The 24125-nt window shown below is 43.8% G+C and overlaps 1 protein-coding gene across 1 annotated transcript in view; it reads left to right on the forward strand.

Moving 5' to 3' along the window:
• The window catches only part of asz1 (ankyrin repeat, SAM and basic leucine zipper domain containing 1), a gene marked incomplete at its 5' end in the record, with an annotated part of 112058 nt that extends 88774 nt beyond the window's left edge, over window positions 1-23284 (forward strand). The window contains 5 exons of the mRNA XM_084335088.1: window positions 146-202; window positions 467-579; window positions 8027-8132; window positions 8492-8605; window positions 23112-23284. Coding sequence (XP_084191214.1) covers window positions 146-202; window positions 467-579; window positions 8027-8132; window positions 8492-8605; window positions 23112-23264 — 543 coding nt within the window. The 3' untranslated portion in view covers window positions 23265-23284. The remainder of the gene's footprint in view (window positions 1-145; window positions 203-466; window positions 580-8026; window positions 8133-8491; window positions 8606-23111) is intronic.
• Between the last annotated feature and the right edge of the window lie 841 nt (window positions 23285-24125).

Raw genomic sequence — 24125 nt, forward strand, 5'->3', positions numbered from 1 at the left:
TCTCTCTCTCTCTCTCTCTCTCTCTCTCTCTCTCTCTCTCTCTCTCTCTCTCTCTCTCTCTCTCTCTCTCTCTCTCTCTCTCTCTCTGACTCTCTTTCCACCCACACACACACACACACACGCACACACACACGCACGCATGCAGGAGAATGACATCACCTGGAGCTACCTGTTGACCATGGAGAAGGATGACCTGGAGAAGGTAGAGGCTGACTGTTCTGTCTATTTGACAACAGTAAATCTTTTTATTTAATTCTTTATCTCGCATGGGGATTAGAGTACCTGTGGTCTGAGTGCCTGTCTCTCACCAACTAAGGCATGAGGTGGATGAAACGTTGCACATAGGCTGACAGCAGGCCAGGGACCTGAATTCTGTAATATTTAGCAAATCGGTCAACGACAAGTATTTTATTTGAATTGATTACCATCATTATCCATTGGAATAATGTCGGATGTGTTGTTTCAGATCGGCATCACAGACCCAGAGGACCGGGACAAAGTTTTGAGGGCTGTGAAGGACATGCAACTGGACAGAGTGGACCTGGAGTCCCTTAGTCAGCTGGAGGACATAGACAGTGGGTGGGTAGGGACTTGCACATAGCAGGAGTTTTGTTTTCTTAAAAGTGTGTCTGAACGTGTTGGAATGGCCAGACTCGAAAACAAAATTAATTCATTCATTCATTCATTCACACAACATTCACTGACACTAGGGCTGAACGATTTGGAAAGAAATATCTAATTGCAAATATTTTGACTAATAGGAAATTATATTTTTTGTATCATTATTCTTACTTTTTCAAAATTTTAAAACCTTAAAATGACCATGGTGTGATTTCTGTGGGGATCTGTACCAAAAATATACATTTTCTTAAGTCTGGAGAACACGGATATAAGGGAGTAAACGCACTGTAAGGCAATAGTCTTGGAATTAATTGATGGTTAATAAAGGTTTATTGCCTTATATCTGTATGCTCCAGTGTTCTGGACCAAGTCTCGCTGAAGTCTGTCCTCCATCCAAGACAGCCCTAGTCTGAGAGCACCGGATGGGCCATGAAACATCTCCCTTCAACTACTCATCTACAGCCACTATATTGGGGATTGGTCTCAAACTGTCCAAAACAATCGTTCACCTCAGGGATGATGACGCATACATGCCCCTGCACGGCAAAAGACATACAGCAAAAGAAAAAGTGCATATAGTGAATACAGGACAGTGACACAGCCCACTGGAATGCAAATATTAATTTTGCCAGCCAAGAAAAGAATAGCGATGTTACTGTCGAAACAGCAGCCAACTCGCCTCAGCCATAATATACCTGCGTTTGGCTGGTGGCCGGCAGTGTGAATTCTGCACGCTGTCTGTAGTTAGAAACCTGTGTAGAATAACAGAAACCCCTTGTATTGAGTAGTAAAAATCCCTTTTGTTTAGTAGCAAAAATCCCTGCACTTGTCAGCCACACACCTGAGAGCCCCCCTCCAACTTGCATCCCCATCCTCCGATCCCTCCATCTCCCCATAGCTCCCCTAGCCGGTCTGTCCTCCTCCACTGGAAGTCATCCATCAGCCCTGGATGCATCCCAGTATCCCCCCCCTCCTCGCCTCCTCCCTCCATCTCCATAGCCTAGCCCTGAGCCAGGCTCTAATGGTTTAAGTGGAGCCGTAATGATTTGTAAGGTGAGGGGCGATGGAAGGTTGCAGTGAGCGATGAAAGGCCAGCGGCAGAGGCCAAACAGAGCTGTCCCTCCGCAGACCATCACTTCATGAATCCTCACTAGGGCGGGCCGGGGCCCGCTGGCTATCCCCACTGTGTACCGGGAAGAGGGATGGATAGGGGATTCTAACTGGGTCAGTCTGATGTCCCATAGCAAGGTCCCTTCATATCCCTGACATGATGGAACATGACTTCAATCATTGGTATTTAATGTCAGGAAAAACACAAATCACACAAACTTAGGATTGATGTTAAAAACCTGGAGAGTTATTTTCTGATCCAACTATAAATGAAGGAATCTCTTGTCTGTCTGTCTCTCTGCATGCGTGCCCCTCACATATCTCGAGAACCGTTCATCCGATCGACTTCACGCTCAGTGGGTGTATTGCTGGCGGCCCAGGGGATTGCAGTGTCGAATATGGTGCCATTTGACCAAATTGTGGTGCTATATATAACAAACTAACGTTACGTATATCTCGAACCAGTCAACCTCACACTTGGCGAGTGTATTGCTGAGGACCCAAGGGAGTGCAGTGTCCAATTTGGTGCCATTTGGCCAGATGGTGGCGCTATAATAACAAACTTTACACATATCTTGAGAACCTGTCATTCGATAGGCTTCACACTTGGCGGATGTATTGCTGAGGACCAGATCAGGTACCTGGAGGTGAGAGAGAGAGAGAGAGAGAGAGAGAGAGAGATACCTGGAGGTGAGAGATACCTGCAGGTTAGAGAGAGAGAGATACCTGGAGGTGAGAGAGATACCTGCAGGTTAGACAGATACCTGGAGGTTAGAGAGAGAGAGAGAGAGACCTGGAGGTGAGAGAGATACCTGGAGGTTAGAGAGAGAGAGATACCTGGAGGTTAGAGAGAGAGAGATACCTGGAGGTTAGAGAGAGAGAGAGAGACCTGGAGGTTAGAGAGAGAGAGATACCTCGAGGTTAGAGAGAGAGAGAGATATTTTATTAATTTTCTTTGTCCCTCTCCAACCCCTCTCCCACCTTCCTCTTCCCTGTGAACAGTTCAGTTCTCTGTTTATTTCATACAAATACAATGTGTTCATTCATTCAAATGGAGTGTTTGTTTACTTCAAAGAAAAAAGAATGGTTTTTAAAAAAAAAAATCTGTTTTAAATAAACGGCTTACGACGGGTTTGCTGATCATGCGAATTCCGCCAATCCACGGCGTACGACGTTATTGAGATCATATTTCATTTTTTCGCCATGGTATTCATAATTCCGCCACCCAGCCTCGGCTGAGACAGTGGGACTCGGCACAACCGTGCAACGCTTCAATACCGCCGCCTGGTGGATGATCGGGCGAGTTACTACCGGAAATGGATCTCTGGTGATCTCGGTGCATCTGGGAATTCCGTCCGGCAGTCACATATTGTTGCGGGACTCTAGACACACATCCGTGTATATGGATCGCTGCCATAACTCAATAATCTATATGATTTGGGAGTTTATTGCGCCATACAAACCTGAAATGGATCTAGTCGATCGACGTCAAATAAGTGGGATCTTTTTCCTCCAGTCTCATCGGCGAACGGTAAGAGGACAGTAACGTTACTTTCAGCTTGATTGTTTATTCTTTTCAATGCAAACCGCTCTGATCAATATATCACCCATACTACATAAAGCATTTACTGACGATCACGGAATTATAAACGACCCCCCCCCCCCTTTTCATCCGCGCATGATGAGTCATAACGTTTAGGATCGTATTCAGTTGGATTTTTTAATATAGCGTGTATCGCGAATAAACTGCAATCGATAATCTATATTATGCGTTTAGGCCTATAACTAGCGTTAAAAAAACATATAAAGAAAACGATAAAAACATACTTATATTCTAGACGGTATTTTCGTATGAATATATGAATGAAAAGGTATAACGTTCCTACATCCTGAACGATAGATAATCGATGTTTAATGGGCCATAGTAATGTCAATTTAGCAATACAATTTAAAAAGTTATAGCCCTGCAAAGAAGGTGAACATCTCCATAGGCTTAGACTGGTGGCAGTGATCATACATTGATGGATATAAGCGTGGCAGTTAATGTGTTAAGGCGCAATCACATCCCTGATTATCTGTTATCTTCATTCTCTTCACTTTCATTCCCGACCAAGGACAAGACACAAGTCATTTGTCTCATCAAGATTTGAGTGAGTTTGTGAGGTGTGTCCAATATGTTCCAACCTGTGGAGGCAAAAAATGGAATAGGGACCGCACTCGGGGGAAAATCGTTGTTTTTATTTTTATATGCACAAGTTGTATAACGCACAAAACGCTTTCAGCCATCCGGCCTTCTTCAGTGTGCAGTGACAATTGTGACAAACTGTGGAGGCTCATGCTTGAGAGCGAAACTGCAGCAAAGTCGTACATTTATATTAAATGTGTGCTCTGTATTTTAGCCTGTATGAAACTATTATTAAGTGAGCATAATTTGTTAAATAGATCCGCTTTAGCTCAATAATGCTTTGAAATGGGAGATATATATATATATATATATATATATATATATATATATATATATATATATATATATATATCAGTGGCGAAGCGTACCGGAGTTAACCGGGCCTTCATAATATTATATATTATTAATATTATATTCCAAATAAAATAAGTCCCTCGATACTCCGTGCTGCTGCTGCTGACTTGAAATAAAATAGACCGTTCTGTGGGCAGTCGGCCAGACACTAAACAGCAGTCTGTTATAATCACATTTGTATGAGCTAACGAATTCCGTTATATTGGACATTTGTATTAATTATATCAAGCGAAGAATTGAGAAAGCAGAGAGAGACGGCAACATTATCGTGTGGTTCAACGTTGTGTGATCGCTGAAACCAATGCCGATCTCCGCCTCCCAGCGAGTTGTCATTATTAGACATGCATGGTGACTCAACAACGAAACAAATGTAACTATTTTAATACAATTCAAATTGTGCTTAGAGGGAAGTTACGGTATGCAAAGAAAGATCAAGTCAAGAATTACCAAATGAAACGCACAGCAGCCCAGCCAATATTTCAAGACAGACATATATTTGTGTGGAAATAAAATGCGCAGCGGCAGATCAATATAATCAATATAAATTTATTTGTTTCACTCACCATTTTGACGTGGTTCACCTGAAGACGAAATCCATCCTCCTGTCCGTTTGGGTGAACTTTTCAATGACCCGGTCATACAGCTGATCAGTCCTTTTCAGATCCAGGAGCATTTCTTTTTCAATTGACATGGAGGATAATGCAGAGAGTCGGGCTTGTCCGGTTGTATTCCTCGCATATGTTTTAATGCGCTTGACTCAGGGCAGAAAATGTCCTTTCCACGGTTGAGGTGGTGACAGGGATAGTTACAACTAAACACGTCAGTTTATATAGCTGCTTCATGCTTCATCCTTCTGGGGTTGGGCGGCCTTTTTTGACAATGTCCATCTTTTCATTGAATGTTCTTCTTGAAAAGGGAACTGTTAATAAATCCGCAACAACATCGACGGTATCATTTGCTGCTGCCATGTTTCAGTTTGTCTCGTGTTGTCTTGCTTGATACTAAGGTAGTCTGCGTTTGCCGTTTTGCGCTCTGATTGGCCGATGCAGCCAGACTCTAGAATACCTTGGCATCTAAAAGACTACGCCCATTGACTACAGCTCCAAATGTGATTGGCTGATCAAACTGTCACTCCACACCTGGGCTCCTGTTAAGGTTTATTGGGCAGGTCGAGCTAGAATACCCGATGGAGGAAAGTCTGCCTAGAGACTTGTGAAAAGAAATCTCCGATTGGCTGTTATTTTCTCCTGTACAAAAACGCTCTAATGCGCAGTGAATGGGTCGAAAACAACTATGGCGAGTGAAACTGTGCGGTTTTAACAGATTAGCGACACAAACTATTTTAATACATTTGATTAAAAAAAATAAAAAAATAAAAATAAAAAAAGTAATTTTTAAAATTCATATTTTCTTTCTTCTGAGGCTCACAGGGCCTTCTCTGAATACCTTGAAGGCCCTGAGAATTCGCCACTGATATATATATATATAAATCAAGTCAAGATATACTGGCCAGTTTGCTTCACTGTCTGACTGCTTGTCATCGAAAGATATTTACATAAAGTAACAGTTTATGATTAATATAAATGCTTTGGATTGATTGTAAACTATTTATATGGAAGGAACACTGTTGGGTCGCTTCTTTCACTCTGTACGGAATACCCTTATTTAATTTAATATCAAACCTTTATTTCAACTCTAAAAATGTTGCCCTCATTTGCAACAATGTTACATACCAGTTAAATAAATATTTAAAATGATCATCTTTCAGCTGCAGGAGGTACTTTCCCCTCTCTGTGTCATGCCCTCGCACCACCTAGGCACCTCGCCTAAAGCAAGCGGAGTAAATTCATATTATGTGAGAAGAACACGTCCGTCATGGAGAATCGCCTGCTGCGTGTGTGAAAGGGCAACTCCAGGCCACGCCCACCCCTGATTCTCCTGCCATTGTCCAGACTCCAGAGGTCACGTGTGAACGGGGCTAATTGTCTTTGAGCCCATTAATTTGGCTCTTGAGTTCCATAGATCTTGAGATGGATATCCAATGGGTGTCCGATTGTCTCAAGAGAACTCGTCATCAATCACTGTGCTTTCTATGACCACATAGACTCTCATGACGCCCACATCATGGCCATTTTAGTGTGGTAAGAGCTTGGAGTTGAACTTTGAGCTGTTCTCAAGGTTACTCAATTAAAGAAAATCTAATTTAAGCAAATATTTTAAAGCGGTTTCAAATAAATAAATTAATAATAATATATATATATATATATATATATATATTAAAATGTTGTGTTCATTGTACACCTGTGGTACCTGTGGAATAGGCCTGAAATCTGTTTCCTGTCAATGTCCTTGAGTTTTCCGTCAGCAGGGCTGTAGTGCTTTGAGACCATTGACCTCTTTTATTTGTTTCGCTCTGGTGCAGATTTTCAATTGATCTCCGCAACTGTTTAGATGTCGACCAAATCCAAAAATGTTGGTTGATCTTTTTTCCCCCTCCCAACTGTGCTGGAAGGAAATGATGACATGGCTGCATGCGCTCCATAATGCTCTCCTAGTGTATCCTCGTGCCAATGAAATGCTGAGCATCTTGGGAGTTTTTCTTGAGCCTCCTGAATTTCCCCAAGGGGATCAATAAAGGAATATCTCATCTTGAAAATGCGTGAAGCAACCCATTGGGTCTTGAATAGGACTCTTATTTGCGCTGGACCTGGTCTCGACCCTCCCCTCTGGACTCTGTCTTGGGAGTCAAACTCGACTTGGACTAGACTAGACCCTCGGTCTTGGACTTGACTTGGACTGGACCTAGGTAAGTCTCGACCCCTGTCTGTCGTCGGCTGAAGGCCACAACCCCCCCCCCCCCCCCCCCCCAAATAACACACCACAGGAAAACGAGTCTTCCCTCCGCATTCCCACACGCATTCCGTCCCTGTCTCATCACTATCCACCACACATCTCCAAACCCCCGTCTGCCCCACGAGCGCTAAGTACCCCCGGGGCGGGGGCCTATCATCGCTCTCCCCTCCTAGATAAACTAACAGCGGCGTGCCGGGGAGGGGAGAGGAACCCCGGGCTGACTGACACTGTTTACGCGCCGCGCTGACAGAGTGTGAGGAGCTCCGGCGCGGCTGGCAGGCCGTGCGGTCCGCTGGCCCGGGGAGGAAACGCACCATTAAGATAAGAGACATCACTGTGGCAAGAGGGGGGGGGGGGGGGAGAACTCATCATCTGAGAGTGATGTATTCAGAAGAGGAGGCCGTGAGTGTGTGTGTGTGTGTGGGGAGGATGAGTCTGGATGGACACCTACACGGCTCTCTGTGGGCTTGTACGGTGAGCTGGTCCTCCGGGAGGGGAAGGCCAACGCTGAGCTGGTCCTCCGGGAGGGGAAGGCCAACGCTGAGCCCGGTCTGTGCCATCGATCCGTCTGCCCCCGCTGAGCCGGGACGTTCTGTAATAATGACCCTCGTCCTGCCCTACAGCTTCTTAGGGCTCACTTCTTTGTGTGTGTGTGTGTGTGTGTGTGTGTGTGTGTGTGTGTGTGTGTGTGTGTGTGTGTGTGTGTGTGTGTGTGTGTGTGTGTGTGTGTGTGTGTGTGTGTGTGTGTGTGTGTGTGTGTGTGTGTGTGTGTGTGTGTGTGTGTGTGTGTGTGTGTGTGTGTGTGTGTGTGTGTGTGTGTGTGTGTGTGTGTGTGTGTGTGTGTGTGTGTGTGTGTGTGTGTGTGTGTGTGTGTGTGTGTGTGTGTGTGTGTGTGTGTTTTAGGAGTGAAGAGCTGTATAACTTCCTGCTCAGTCTGAAGCAGCATTGCTGCTACCTGACTGAGGCAGTGCAGGACATCATCAGCCGGTTCCCACGAAGAGCCTCTGAGGTCTGCGTCTGTCTGGCTGTGTGTCTGTCTGTCTACCTGTCTGTCTACCTGTCTGGGTGTCTGTCTGTCTGTCTACCCGTCTGTCTACTTGTCTGTCTACCCGTTTGTCTGTCTGTCTGTCTACTTGTCTGTCTGTCTGTCTACCCGTTTGTCTGTCTGTCTGTACCTGTCTGTCTACTTGTCTGTCTGTCTGTCTACCCGTCTGTTTGCGTGCCAGCTACTCTGGTAAAATTAATCAATAATTCAATGTAATTGTTTTGAGTTAAGGAATAGTCATCAATAGAGTTGAGCGGTAACTCAATATTGTGATATTGTTGCTCTACTGTGCTCTAATTACTGTGTCTGTCTCTCTCGTGTAGCTGGTTCTGTCTCTGGATCCTAACAAGGAGGCTCAGGCGATCTGTAATGAGCTGGTGGCCCAGACTGGAGATCTGCAGAAAGAAGTCTCCTGTCTCCGCAAACTGCTCCGCAAGGTCATACACACACACACGCACGCACGCACGCACGCACGCACACCACACCACACCACACACCACACCACACCACACTACACTACACTACACTACACTACACTACACTACACTACACTACACTACACTACACCACACCACACCACACCACACACACACAGAGACACATACACACACACACCACACGCACACACACACCACACACACACACAATCACGTCCTTGCATTTCCATACCTGGAAAAAAGGGCAGGGCTTGGGATCGGTCAATTCTAATACTGAGTTCTATATTAACTTTTTTACCCTAAAATTATATTCCCTAACGATGTCCAGAAAATGGCCCTCAGCAGTAACACAGGGTTTTCTATCCCTGTGGGGACATTTGAATCTCACAAGACGGTAAAACCAAACCAAACTAAACCCTGCAGACCCGTGGCGCTACCGGCACGCTACCGGCACATGCAGCCAACAGAACGTCCTGGCAGACCGTCCGTGACTGAGTGAGGGACTGGTTGAGTGACCACAATTCGCCATGCATAGAAAACACACACATGCACGCACACACGCACGAGCGCACACACACACACACACACACACACACACACACACACACACACACACACAGACACACCAGTCCTTAGCTTCAGTGTTCTCTGTCCTGTCCCTCCACCTCTCTACACCACCTCCCTACACCACCTCCCTATACACCTGTATGTATGTATGTAATGTATGTATGTATGTACACTTCCAATCAATCTTGTCCCTATTGTGTGGCATTTCAGACAAGCTCATATATGTGTATTCGTGAGTGTGCATGCATGTGATTTATGTGTTAATTTTGTCAACTAAAATGGTGACGAAAGATGTTCGTCAACGAAGGTTTTTTTCATGACTACAACGAGACGTGACGTCACGTTATTGAAGACCATGTAACGCTAACGAGACTAAATAGTTCATTAAATATCATTGACCACAACTGAGGACACAAAAATGTAATTTACAAAAACCAGGACGAAATTTCTCTTTGTGTATGTTGATATTGTTGACTAAAACAAGACGAGACAAAATAATTAGAACTTTTCTTAATGCCATCGTCCCGACAGCAGTGTGACGGGGAGCTCTGTTATTAGCATTAGCTGAAGAGCTATTTGAAAAGCTAGTTTTAGCTTAGGCCTAACAAAAATAATGGTTTGGTTCCGGGTGCCGACCGACCCTGCCGATTTAGGTGCAACCCAATTTATTTTGAGTTTAAAAAATATATATTAAAAAAAAATCAATTTAATCAATAAAATCTTAGTCAAACCTTTAGTATTATGGATATTAAACATGCTGGCAGAGTACATGCATCCATGTTGTCGTGAACATTTTAATTAAATAAAGAAATTCCCTATCCATAGTCGCCGTGGGAAAAGATAAAATAAAAAATTAATAAAATAAATGTCCTACCTACCCATGGCCTTCACTGACAACCAACAGGAACCAAACAATATTTTTTGTTATGCCTTAACCTTACCTTGGCTAAAGTTGGGACTATTCATAATCCAGCTGCAGACCTGCAAGCAAAGTACAGCAAGTTGGCAAAGGAGTATTCCAAGGTAAATCACTTTTTCACCAGTAACGTTACATTGTTTGTATTTCCATCTAGCTCGCGTTAGCTAGTGGCTAACCTAGCTCACGCTAATGTGGCTAACTGATCGACCTCTCGCACACAATTAATGACATGTTGCGGACAGCCATACCGGTGACAATGTTTAGCTTTTAGTGCCAACTGATAAGAGTCTGAGGCGGAATGTTGATTATTTATTGTGCATTAAAAATCACAACAGAGCTTCTGCTACTAGCTGACCTAAACGGAGCCTTCTGGAAGCAAGTGCAACAACATATAATGTCCGTGTGGAACCAATGTGCCAACAACCTTTCCGTGGGTGAAGCATAGTTGAGCATAGAACTTTTAATGATACTAATCTATACAATCACCCGTTGTTGAATAAATACCATTACTTTCTAGTTATTACTAAAAAACAGTATATATAAAACAGTAGCTGTAAAAAGAAAAGAAAAAAAAGTTTTATAATTTATATATTTTTTTTATACATTAACTAAAAATAGACAAATGTCATCCGTTTCGTCGACAGAATCTAGACTAAAACAAAAAAGACAAAATTTACACAAACTGACTAAGACTAAAATGCTCAGACATTTAGTTGACTAAAACTGACTAAACGAAAAATAAATGAAGATGACTAAATATGATGAAATGAAAAGAACACTTGACACATGACTAAGACTAAAACTAAAATGAAAATAGCTGCCAAAATTAACACTGAGGGAAGCCTGTATTTGTCACATACACATTATACAAGTACAATGGCAGTGAAATGTTGCTTCTGCTTGATGTGTGCAGTGTGCTGTGTGTGTGTGTGTTGGGAGAGGAGAGAGTGGTTCCTGAAGGGTCTGAATCCTCACAACCCATAAGTCAGCAGCAGTTTAACAGACGGTAGGGGGGTAGCGGTGGGGTGGAGGACCAGAGACGGTAGGGGGGGGGGTAGTGTTGGGGTGGAGGACCAGAGACTGTAGGGGGGCGGGGTAGTGGTGGGGTGGAGGACCAGAGACAGTAGGGGGGGGTGGTAGGGGGGGGTGGAGGACCAGAGACTGTAGTTTCAATTTTCAAGTTTCTTTAATAGTTGTCATACAGAAGTACAGAATACTTTTATACAAAATGCTTCTTACTGTTGCGCTCCAGAGACTGTGCAAGACAAGATAAGTATGAAATAAAATAACATAGTAAAATTAGAAGTAAAAAATGAGGTCACAGTGTTCAGTTTAGACATATGTACAATGTTCGATGCAGAATAGACGTAGTTACCATACAATATACAATACTGTGCAGTGTACTAATATACAATACTATATAGTGCAAGGCAGAAATGGAGAAATGGGACGAGGTGCAATTTAGGTACAATTCACAGTAGGTGTACGAGTTGTAGTGCAAATCCTTTATCAATAAATATAAAGTGTAAGTGTGTTTGTGTGATCTAAAGTGTGGAGAGTGGGTGCTGCAGTGTGTTGTTTGTTTGAGTGAGTGTGTGGGTGTGTGTGCTGTGTGCATTTGATGGTTGTTGCATAGTGATTATTGTTCGTTTAGCAGCCTGATGGCCTGGGGATAGAAGCTTCTTCTGAGTCTTTCTGTGCTCGCCTTAAGACTCCGGTATCGCTTGCCTGACCGCAGCAGTTCAAAGAGGCAGTTGTTCGGGTGGCTCGAGTCCTTAATAATTCTCTTAGCCTTCCCCTTGCACCGCTTGATGTAAATGTTCTGGAGGGTGGGAAGCCCCCCTCCAATTGTGCGTTCGGCTGAACGTGTCACTCTTTGTAGTCTGCTACGGTCTTGTGCAGTGCTATTCCCAAACCAGGAGGTGATGTTGCCGGTCAGGATGCTCTCTATTGTACATGAGTAGAAGTTCCTAAGGATCTTCTGACTGACTTGGAACTTCCTTAGGCGCCTGAGGAAGTAGAGGCGTTGTCGTGCCTTCTTCACAACACTGTCAATGTGTGTGGTCCATGTCAAGTCCTCGGATATGTGGGCTCCGAGGTACTTGAAACTGTTCACTCTCTGTAGGGGGGGGGGGTAGTGTTGGGGTGGAGGACCAGAGACAGTAGGGGGGGGGGGGTAGTGTTGGGGTGGAGGACCAGAGACAGTAGGGGGGGGGGGGGGTAGTGTTGGGGTGGAGGACCAGAGACTGTAGGGGGGGGGGGGTAGTGTTGGGGTGGAGGACCAGAGACTGTAGGGGGGGGGTAGTGTTGGGGTGGAGGACCAGAGACTGTAGGGGGGGGGGGGGGGGTAGTGTTGGGGTGGAGGACCAGAGACTGTAGGGGGGGGGGGGGGGGTAGTGTTGGGGGGAGGACCAGAGACTGTAGGGGGGGGGGGGGTAGTGTTGGGGTGGAGGACCAGAGACTGTAGGGGGGGGGGGGGGGGGGTAGTGTTGGGGTGGAGGACCAGAGACTGTAGGGGGGGGTAGTGTTGGGGTGGAGGACCAGAGACTGTAGGGGGGGGGGGGGGGGGGGGGGGGTAGTGTTGGGGTGGAGCACCAGATACTGTAGGGGGGGGGGGGGGGGGTAGTGTTGGGGTGGAGGACCAGAGACTGTAGGGGGGGGGGGGGGGGGTAGTGTTGGGGTGGAGGACCAGAGACTGTAGGGGGGGGGGGGGTTAACAGTGGGGTGGAGGACCAGAGACTGTAGGGGGGGGGGGGGTAGTGTTGGGGTGGAGGACCAGAGACTAGGGGGGGGGGGGGGGGTTAACAGTGGGGTGGAGGACCAGAGACTGTAGGGGGGGGGTAGTGTTGGGGTGGAGGACCAGAGACTGTAGGGGGGGGGGGGGGGGGGTTTAACAGTGGGGTGGAGGACCAGAGACTGTAGGGGGGGGTAGTGTTGGGGTGGAGGACCAGAGACTGTAGGGGGGGGGGGTTTAACAGTGGGGTGGAGGACCAGAGACTGTAGGGGGGGGGGGGGGTTAACAGTGGGGTGGAGGACCAGAGACTGTAGGGGGGGGGGGTTTAACAGTGGGGTGGAGGACCCCAACAGAGCCCGTTTGGACTCACTGGCTCTCAGCCCAGAGAGCAGAGTGCACGCACAAACGCATAACGTCACCTTATCTGTGGGAGCTCGTCTGAATACACTCCGAAACAGAAACGTAATTGAAAGTGAGGGGAACAAGATGTGATATTCTATTCTGTGCAGGATAACGTGTTGTTTTCTGTCACTGTGAATGCCACTTCTTGCGCGAGTCAAGTGGAGGCTTGGACAGATTTTTTTTTATATTGTAGTAAGATGACTGAGAGGGTGTTAGCTCATGACTGCCACCTGGTGTTCAGTTTAAAGAGTGCATCACGCCTGGTTAACTTGCTGATATTAATGTTCTAGCATTGTGCCCCCCACCCCTGATTAATTGCTTTCCATGTATCCAGGGAAGTTGTACGCTGATACACATTCACACAGTGTAAAAAGGCAAAAAGAACACACTCCCAGAGTCCCAGATAGAGGTGTTGGCCAGGGTAACATACCATTCAGAGACGGGTGTTGGCCAGGGTAACATACCATTCAGACAGGTGTTGGCCAGGGTAACATACCATTCAGACAGGTGTTGGCCAGGGTAACATACCATTCAGACAGGTGTTGGCCAGGGTAACATACCATTCAGACAGGTGTTGGCCAGGGTAACATACCATTCAGACAGGTGTTGGCCAGGGTAACATACCATTCAGACAGGTGTTGGCCAGGGTAACATACCATTCAGAGACAGGTGTTGGCCAGGGTGCTGATGATGTGTCCGTCTTGACACGATTTGTGTCTGTGTTTGACGAACGGAAGGATTCGGAGAAGATGAACTTTTGGAACTGACACGATACATTGTAATCCGTTAGCAAAGCTGTTGTCTCTGCAAACACCTGATTTTGTTAGGTCCTGATTTAAAAACAAACCAACAGACGGTAGTACCTTCATATTCCGAGTTAATTAAAATGTTTACACTGTTTATTTCATCTCGTATTTTTATATTCAGATCAAATTTGATTGGCTGTATATTTATGTTTTTCTACTATTACCCTGCCCATATCTGTACCTCCCCTCCCCCATGCTGCTATTATCCAAGGGATCGATAAAGGAATATCTAATCTTATCTTCCATCTGTTTAATCTCCGTTTTATGATGGATCAATGTAGCTGGGCCCCTAGTTGTGCTCTGTATGTGTTCTAGGTATATTTATGGGTTGTGGCATGACACACGCTACCATAGGACTCAAAACAGAAACATAACAAAATAAAATAAAAACGGGTCATGCAGTTGGAATGCGTGCAGGAGGGTTGATCTTATGACTGCATTATTTTCGGAAAATAAAACATATAAAATAAAACGACAAACAAAGGTGGCTTGAATACAGGTCTTGACGTCCCTCTGATGTCTCCTTTTTTAAGTGTAATGGTGAGTGGTGGTTTGGACCCAGTGGCAGACCGTGTCTAATCTAATCTAACATTAGTCCAGTCTTAGCTGCTTTACACTGGCTTCCTGTAACATTTAGAATTGACTTTAAGGTCCTTCTCCTTACATACAAAGCTCTAAATGGACAGGGACCTAGCTACATCGCCAACACTCTAATAAATTACACACCAGCAAGAACACTGCGATCATCAGCTGCTGGACTACTAGAGGCTCCCAGAAGCAGTCAAAAGAGGATCGGTAATGCAGCCTTTATCAACCATGCCCCAAAACTATGGAACAAACTACCCCAAAACATCAGGGAAGCCAACTCGCTAGACCTCTTTAAAAGACAGCTTAAAACCTATCTCTTTGCTCAGGCATTTCACTGATAGATATCTGCTACCACCTAGTGGCAAGAGGAAACATCAGGGATATCCTGACACAACTTGTATTTACCTGCACTATTCTTACCCTGCCTACTCTTGTACACTGCCTATCAAATTCATGTGTCGGTTATTGCACTTTTTACTTCTTACTGATGACTATTTTTAAACTGAATCATTTTAAACAATTTTTATTATTTGCTAGATCCAAATGTGAAACACTGTGATTATTTGTATTACTGAATAGAGAGCCTATTAGGATGCTAGATCCTAATGTGAAACACTGTGATTTGCCATACCTTGCTATGCTCGCTCATGCCTGTATTTTTTATGTCCGTTCTATTTTATAATTTTTTGACAAACTGAATCATTTTAAACTATTTTTACTATTTGTGTTACTGAAAACTGTAAGCGGAGAGCCTATTGGGATGCTAGATCCTAATGTGAAACACTGTGATTCTACCTGTCTATCTTTTTATGCTCGCTTATGCCTGTATTTTTTACTGTTCTTTGAACTGCAACCTCTGTATGAAAAGTGCTATACAAATAAAGTTGTTATTATTATTATTATTATTATTATTATTATTATTATTATTATTATTATTATTATTATTATTATTATTATTATCCAGCAGTGACACCCGATAGCTGGGGACGGTGATTTTAGGATAGCTTAGCAAAGTAGCTTAACAGACATCGCTTTTGGGATTTGGTACAAACCCATTTATTATTTACAAAAAATATATAAAACATACGATGCCATACGATGCCTGGTCATACGGCATTCAATACAATTACAATATACACAACTACTAGCCACATTGTTACTAGAGAACTACGATAACAAGCTGACGCTTGGCGCTGCTGTCGGACGTCGGGTGAAACGGGAAGTGAAGAAGTCACTGGCTCAGTTTAAATCAAATGAAACCCTTAGCTACATTAGGTACAAACAATGGAGCGCCACTTAGTGACCAAACATGGCACTGCAACTAAATAACAACACCAAAATACAATGGGCACATTTTGTGACTGTTACATCACCACACGAGTTGACACACTTTATCCCACAGAATGAGTCGGGTATTCGCTCCATGTCACCCAACGTAAGAGTCTTAAAGGAACACGCCAACATTTTGGGAAATTAGCTTATCGTCTTCTCCAGAGAGAGACAAGAAGATAGATACCAGTTTCCTCTCTGTGCGTTCAGTAGAAAGCTATCTGGCTGCACGTTATCCTAGCTTAGCACAATGAATGGAAGTGGAAATGACCGGTTAGCCTAGGCATTGTCCAACACCTCTCCCGAAGACTAACCGGTCATGTCTGCTTCCATTCATTGTACTAAGCTAGGCTAACATCCAGCCAGATAGCTTTCTACTGAACGTACAGAGAGGAAACTGGTATCTATCTTCTTGTCTCTCTCTGGACAAGACTGTAAGCTAATTTCCCAAAATGTTGGCGTGTTCCTTTAACACATTGGGCGCCAGCCATTAGCCTGGTCCTTGTGGCTAACGTGCCACGTTTCCATAACATATTTTCACAGCGCGTCACTATGTTTGGAGAGCTATATCTATATTCTATATTATAGCTATGGAGACAATACTATAGTAATTTGACAGTGACTTTCTTCCGTCGAACATGCAAAAAAGAGATAATTTTTTCATGCATACGTTCGCGCGTTATCCCGTGGTGAATATAAGTATAGTTTAGGAGTGATCCGGGATCATTCCTGAAAGGCTGAGTTATAGGGCGCTACGTGTATTCTACTATAAGCGTTGGCGTTTCTTGCCTGGACACGCTACTTTTTCCAAATCAAATGTATATAATAGGTAGGGGTCTTTTTTATGCTTTGATGGCCAGTAACGGCATTCGTGTTGAACACTATAGACCAGGGGTCAGCAACCTTTTTGACATGGAGTGCCTGTTTGAAATATAGTTGTAACTAGTGTGCCTCAACAATATTCCATGCATCGTAATTTTTTTTCTTCTCATAATCAGGTCTTTTTAATGATAATTTTTACATTATTACATCATTATTGTTATTGTTATTATTAACAATATTATTATGATGGTTGTATCAACCCTAAATCTGAGTTGGGGGGGGGGGGATGCAATGCAGACAAACAGCTGCATACAGTGCGACCATTTCACTCACATTTGCCCATTCATTTTTGGACACATCACACACCATCGGTGTGTGTACTGTACGTGTGCTGTCATAGCTCCACCTACAGGCCTAATGGAGAACACCAGGATGTGAATGGAGGGTGAATGTGAGGTATATCGTGTAAATAAGTTTTGATTGATTGCAAGACTACACTGTAAAAAAGAATATAATAATAAGTTACCAGAACTTAAAAATATTTTGTTCAGTTACTGTGCATTAATGTTTTCAGTTTTCAATCCATAATAAGTTAACAGAAAAATAAGTACACAACCACATTATTTCAACCTAATAAAACTATGTTTATTGTCATTGTTTTAAGAACACAAGTTGACTTGGTAATACTCACATTTTGAGTAAAAAAAATGGCTTTTAACATGTGCAATGTTCAATGAAATAGAAAAATAAATAATAAAATTTGTTGATTAATCCCACGGTGACCATAATAATGTTTTTGTTATAAGGCTCTGCAAATGTTACTGAATGATGTAGCAATGTATTTCCAGCTAAATTGAAATAATAAACAAATAAAGGGTCTCAATTAAATATGTGGTAGTAAAAAGAACCTGTGGGAGGATTTCAATAAGATAAATGCGACAACAGTGCAAAATATTTCACTATAATATTTCAAAGCAAAAAAAAAAAAAAAAATTATAATTTTCATTTTTTTTTTTTTTTTTTTTTTAATGCTGCCCCCTGTGCCTATGCAAATGCCCCCGCGCGCCTATGCAGGCACGTGTGCCTAGGGTTGCCTACCCCTGCTATAGACGCTGATCAGCTGGATCGATATGAAAACATTGTTGGATCAAGCTGAAATTGATGGCAGATAGTCCTTACCTTTGTCCGGAGGTATTCCAAAAAGAATATTCCAATTGTCTGATCGCGATTTCCAGTATTGGTGTCCATCTGGTCCCGGACATAATTTGGCACAACTTATGGATCAAGTGTGCCAGATGCATTTCGAAGTGGTCGGATGAAGCTATTTACTCGGCTCCGTCTAAATTTAGCGCCCGGAGGGATTTAACCGTAACGCAGGGTGAGATATAAGGTTTTAAAGGGTGGGCGACACTGCCATCTGGCAGGATGCGGCCGGTATTGCACTTTGGCGATCTCAAAATCCTTTCCTATAGCAACACCGAGGTCAGTGGATGAATAATGAATAAAAATATCGAATAAAAGAAAAAATTACCAAAACCCGAGATATCTCGGGTCTGGCGTCCAACGCATGGCGAGTTAACCCGACTTATCTCGGGTCTGGCACCGAATGTGTTAAGGAGGCGCCGATAACTACTTTTTTGCTGCCCATTCGCCTAAATATTAAAGGCAACCAACTTGTGTCTAGCCACGCCCAACTTGCATCTAGCCACGCCCCCGTCGCGGCAGCATTATGTAGCAGTAATCCCCCCTTTTTTACCATCGACAACTAGCTCAACTGGCAGCGCTGCCTTGCTGTGGATCCTGCGGTCTGTTGGTGACAAGTTCGATTCCCTTAAAAAAAAATCCTTTTTTTACGTGCATTCTTTCGCCGGTTAAGTTTAGGCATGTTAACTTTAAGCATTGTTTCGGAGTTGGTTAAGGTTAAGGTTAGGCATTGTTTCGGAGTTGGTTAAGGTTAGAAGGGTTAAGTTTAGGCGCTGTTAAGGAGCTGGTTAAGGTTAGAGTTTGTCTTAGAGAATGGCAATATTCTTTCGGAGTTGGTTATGGTTAAGGTTAAGTGTAACTGAGGGGTACAATTCCCTGACTGTATTGATAAGTATGGTATCATTAAACCACTACCGCTTTATGTACTTTAACTACTGGCCATACAGTACACAATATATGAATATGATGAACACTTCCCACAATGAAATCGGTTCCAGTCAAAGGTATTAATCAAGTATTTAATGGAGCAAAAGGTACATATGATACTTATATTACATTTGATTGCACTTGTAAGGCAAATGAGTATTCGTAGGCAAATCAACACTGAATGTCCATTCTCTGGTTACGCAGGAGGCAAGTATACAACCTGGCTCTTAGGGAATTATATCTATGGTACACTTAATGATATAGCGGGATATACTGGAAGGGGTCCTCCCGGTTGTAAGCCGGCAGGGGGGGTAGGAGAGCTGTCGGTAGTAGAACGTCTGGTCAACGATATCTAGGGAGACTTCGAGTACAGAAGACAGTGCGATAGACTCTTGATCCGCAGACGAATACAGCTTGGTTCTCTTGTAGGCTGTAGCTCCACAGTGAAGAAAGCTAGGCGGCCTCAGGCTCTCTGAGCGCCGACTCGACCTTGACTCCTCTCGGGGGTAAATCCAACACTCACAGGCGTCGGCGATTATCCGCTCCACAAATCACAGTACCAAAGCAAATATATATTCCAGCCGCAAAGGGCTAAGCAGTCGTCGGGTAGGTAATCCAGTGTACATGTCCATTCGGTCCTCGCCTAGATCTCCTCGGATGAAAGCGCCATGTGGTCGGCCCAGCCTGGATAAGAATCTAGCTAACACGAGGAAGCGTTGGAGATGCTGGTCACTTTAGAACTCTAACCGCACGATGCACCATACACAATAGACTATTATTAACTTAATAGAAATACGTCGCACTCGACGGTACAGTGCCAAACTCTGACAATTCAGTTACTAATTCGCACGCGGTCTCAATGCTATTCTGGGGCCAAACAGGCCATACTTCACCGCACGTCGTATCGTGGGTGAGGCTTCACTTCGTGGGTAACAAACTAGGTTAACTAACTTCTATATCCACCTGCGCTATATTTATATGCACGGTGAACAAATAGTGCCACTCTCATTTCTGTCGCCGTATCCCTGGGCAGGGCCGGGGCTAGTACAGACATGTCTTGTCGGTAACTTTGAACTTGGCTCCGGGGGCTGGTCCCCTGGCGCCTGGTCCGTTGTCCAATAGGAGAATGAGATATTATGGGCTATAGTAGGCTAAAGGGATATTCCGTGTATATGTACAAGGAATATACAAGGGATATCAAACGATATACAAATACTATTCAATATATATCAATAAATAAATATATATACTCGGTTTAATCTGATCCTTCGTAACATTAAGGTTAGGCATTGTTTCGGAGTTGGTTAAGGTTAGAAGGGTTAAGTTTAGGCGCTGTTAAGGAGCTGGTTAAGGTTAGAGTTTGTCTTAGAGAATGGCAATAGACGGCCTATTTCCGCACTGCAGCGCGAGGCAATAGACGGCCTATTTCCGTGCTGCAGCTCTCTCGCGCTGCCGCGGTCACATGGGCGTAGTGGCCAATCAGAGAAACGCTAAACACAAGTTGGTTGCCGAAAATATTCACGCTGCCCATTAGGGGTGGGAATCACCAGTTTCATCATGATACGATACGATATCGATTCTTTGGACAACGATACGATATTTGCCGATATCACAAAGTCTCTCACGATACAATACGATACGATTAGATTCAGGTGCCTGCGATCGATATGAGATGATATCATATGCCCATTTAACACAATCAGTAACATTTAGATCAACAAAAAAAAGGTAATGAAAATATCATTTGACATTTGTATTTTTGAGCTCTTCCAGACATTTAAAGGAAAATCAATCTATTGTTTTTAATACAAATAGACCTCCTGTTCACTGTAAAGTGCCACGTTTTTATATATTGAGCTTTAAACTTTAAGCTACATTTTTTGGAACTCAAAACTCACAACCTCCCTCTCTCAAACCGTTCCTACAACAATTTGTTGATGTTGCATGATCATGTATAGGCCTACATTTATTATGTATTATATTGTTTATGTTTAAATAACATTTAAACATCAAACTCCTCTGACCTCATCTGGTCTTTCCAAAGACTCGCGCACACACACACACACAGAAAGGGAGAATGCTATGCTGTAACATCTACACACACGGAGCTACTGCTGTTGTTCTTGGGCGGATATGAGACTCGCCACAGGATTTTCAAAATAAGAGTATCGATATGAATCGATCTTATTACATCGCATCGATCCGATTCGATTGTTGATAATTACATCGATGTATCGATCTGGATCGATGTATCGTCCCACCCCTACTGCCCATTCAGACTCTTAAACTGTCTATCGATCCAATCCATTGTTTTTACTTGACACTATATACGTAAACCGTCATAGAGAGATAATCGATACATTTTCTAGAGGGATCTGACTATGCTAGATCTAAGAGCTTTTTTACATTTAGTCATTTAAATGGTCAATTAAATGGTAAATGGTCCATTTATATAGCGCTTTTATCCAAAGCGCGTTACAATGCCAACCTGCTTATCGGGAGAAATTAGGTGTTAAGTGTCTTGCTCAAGGACACGTCGACACGCTACCCGTAGGGCTGACCTTCGAATTTTTTTTTGGAATTCTAAGCTTCAGGGGCCAAGATTCGATTTTAATTCGAAGCTTCAAGATTAATATATATATATATATATATATTATACCTTTTTTTTTTTTTATATATAAATGTTTTTTTTTAATGTTGTGGGACTTGTATAGCACTTTGTTCAACTTTGTCAGTGCTGTAAAGTTGAAACCTTTTTAAATCTTAGACAAACAAAACACTTTCATGAAATATTGTAAGTCGTCATTTGAGGCTTTATAAAAGCAGCACAATGAACACAAATCTGTCAGTGGCGAGTCCGACCTCATCTTAAATAACAAACAGCATTGCTTGTTGTAGTTAACAAAGAGAGGCAGTTGATTTTGCACACAAAAAAAAATCATATTTTTATTTTATTTTTTATAAGCAAATATTTTTTTCATATTCGAATCCCATGCCCATCGAACGAAGCTTCGAAGTATTTAAGACAGCCCTAGCTACCCGGGAGGAGTGGGAATCGAACCGGGAACCTTCCGATTACTAGATGACCGGTCTACCTCCTGAGCCACTGTCACACCTTAGCTGGTGCTTTTATCCAAAGCGACTTGTGAGTACTGTACAACAGGTCAGCAGGAAGGGTACAACTCTGGCAACTAAGGGTCAGTAATATTTTTCGTCGAACAGTGTCGAACTTGAGTGCTACAGTCTTGAGTGCATCGTAAGACATTAGCATAGTAGACTAGGTAGTAGTATAGGCATGGTAGATTCCTTAGTAGCAGAGTGCATACTACTAAAGGGCGGTACGAAGATTAGTAGTTGCGCCTAAGTGTCGAAAACGCACAAATCAAGTCACGTTGCTTTGTTTTCCTCACCTCACACATGGTACTTGGTATTAGATTTTAGTATCATGGAAACTTTCCGATACAGACGCCCTATTTTATCCTGGTATCGGACCAATATCTGATACCAGTATCGGTGCACCCCTATTGGAGTTCATGTCCAACATTCCTCCAGAGTGACTCGACAGTGGCCTGCCCTTCCAGGCCACTGATGAATCCATGAGGAATTGGGACGCCGTGTCCAGTAAGTGTGGGTGACTCAGCTTGGCCAGTCAAAGCCTGGTGGGACGTGATGCAACCGGTCTTCACTACCGCAGGGATAAAGGAGCCGATCAACCATGGGCACTCATCCGCTTGGATCAGCCCGTGGCCCGCCTGTAAAGGAGCGTATATCAACCAGGCACTCATCCGCTTGGATCAGCCCGTGGCCCGCCTGTAAAGGAGCCTATATCAACCAGGCACTCATCCGCTTGGATCAGCCTGTGGCCCGCCTGTAAAGGAGCCTTATATCAACCAGGCACTCATCCGCTTGGATCAGCCTTTGGCCCGCCTGTAAAGGAGCCTATCGTTTCCCACCCACTCAAGCTTTGATAGGAGTGGGCCTGTGACCTGCAGTGACCGGAAGGAAACCGGTGTAATCCGGATGGGATTAGGTCAACTCAGGCCTCCTCCAACCCCCTTCCGGCATGAGTCACACACTGCTCACTCCAACAGGGTGTGTGTGTGACTGTGTGTGTGTGTGTGTGTGTGCACGTACAAGAGTGCGTGACGGAGTAAGCCTGTGTCTGTGTGTTTCTCATGTGACCCTCTCCTCCCCCCTCCTCCTCCTCAGATGGACCAGGCCGAAGATGCCTGTCCGCTTCCTCGCCTCAGTTCCCACGGCCACTGGAGGAGGCGGCTTCTGAGCGGAGTCACACTGAGCGTGCTCGGAGCCGGCTCGCTCCTCCTCTTCTACAAAGCCGCCAATGGCAAGGCTCACCTGTAGAGGCTGCACCCGGCCCCTCCTCTCCTGATCCTCACCTGTAGAGGCTGCGCCCGGCCCCTCCTCTCCTGATCCCCCAAGAAGTCAAATAAGAAAGACGTTGTCGGGTTGATGACCTGCATTTCTTGAATTTATATACAATGTTTGTTTCTGTGGGTAAATAACCACAAAAAGAAAATATAATAGTTGTGAGGTTTTTCATCATGACTAGAGTTATTCAGTCATCTTTGGCAATATGTTGTTGGCAATTGTTTTTATGTTTGTCAATTTGGTGTTTTTGTTAAGAGTGATGGCTATAATGACTAAATGTCTTGGATTATTTTTGGATTTTTATTAACATTGCTGCTATTTGTTTAAATGCTGAAGATGTTTTTGTTCTTAATTATTTTATTTGTTTAATAAAACCAAAGGATTTTCCTGCACTGTTGAACTGAAAGTTTATTATTTTCTAATGTCTCAATCGCAGTATAGGCAAGTTCCAAACTGTTACCAGTGGAATTTTTTAAAGGAGTGATTGAAGAAAAGCTATAGAATGTGGCTTGCTATCAACTTCTGAAGACAAATTCCAGTTTTCATTTACTTTAGAAAGTGTTTATTAATGTTAAGACCGTTATGCTATGCACTGAGAGCCTTGTGCTATTTTAAAGCAATTCTCCCCCCAATTCAATTGGATCTGTATTACAAGCCTATACAGCCACACAAAAAAAGACTCCTCCAAATATCCTTCCCATAACCGGGGTGGCATGTTGTTTTTATGAATTTCTTCCACGGAGATCATGAGAGGAATCCAATTTGTCCCATTAATCTATAATCTCTTCGGGCTATCTGGACCTCCCGATATACAAAGACACCAAGTCGCTCCCA

Source organism: Notolepis coatsorum (assembly GCF_963971535.1).
Source record: "Notolepis coatsorum genome assembly, chromosome: 18".
Taxonomy (NCBI): domain Eukaryota; kingdom Metazoa; phylum Chordata; class Actinopteri; order Aulopiformes; family Paralepididae; genus Notolepis; species Notolepis coatsorum.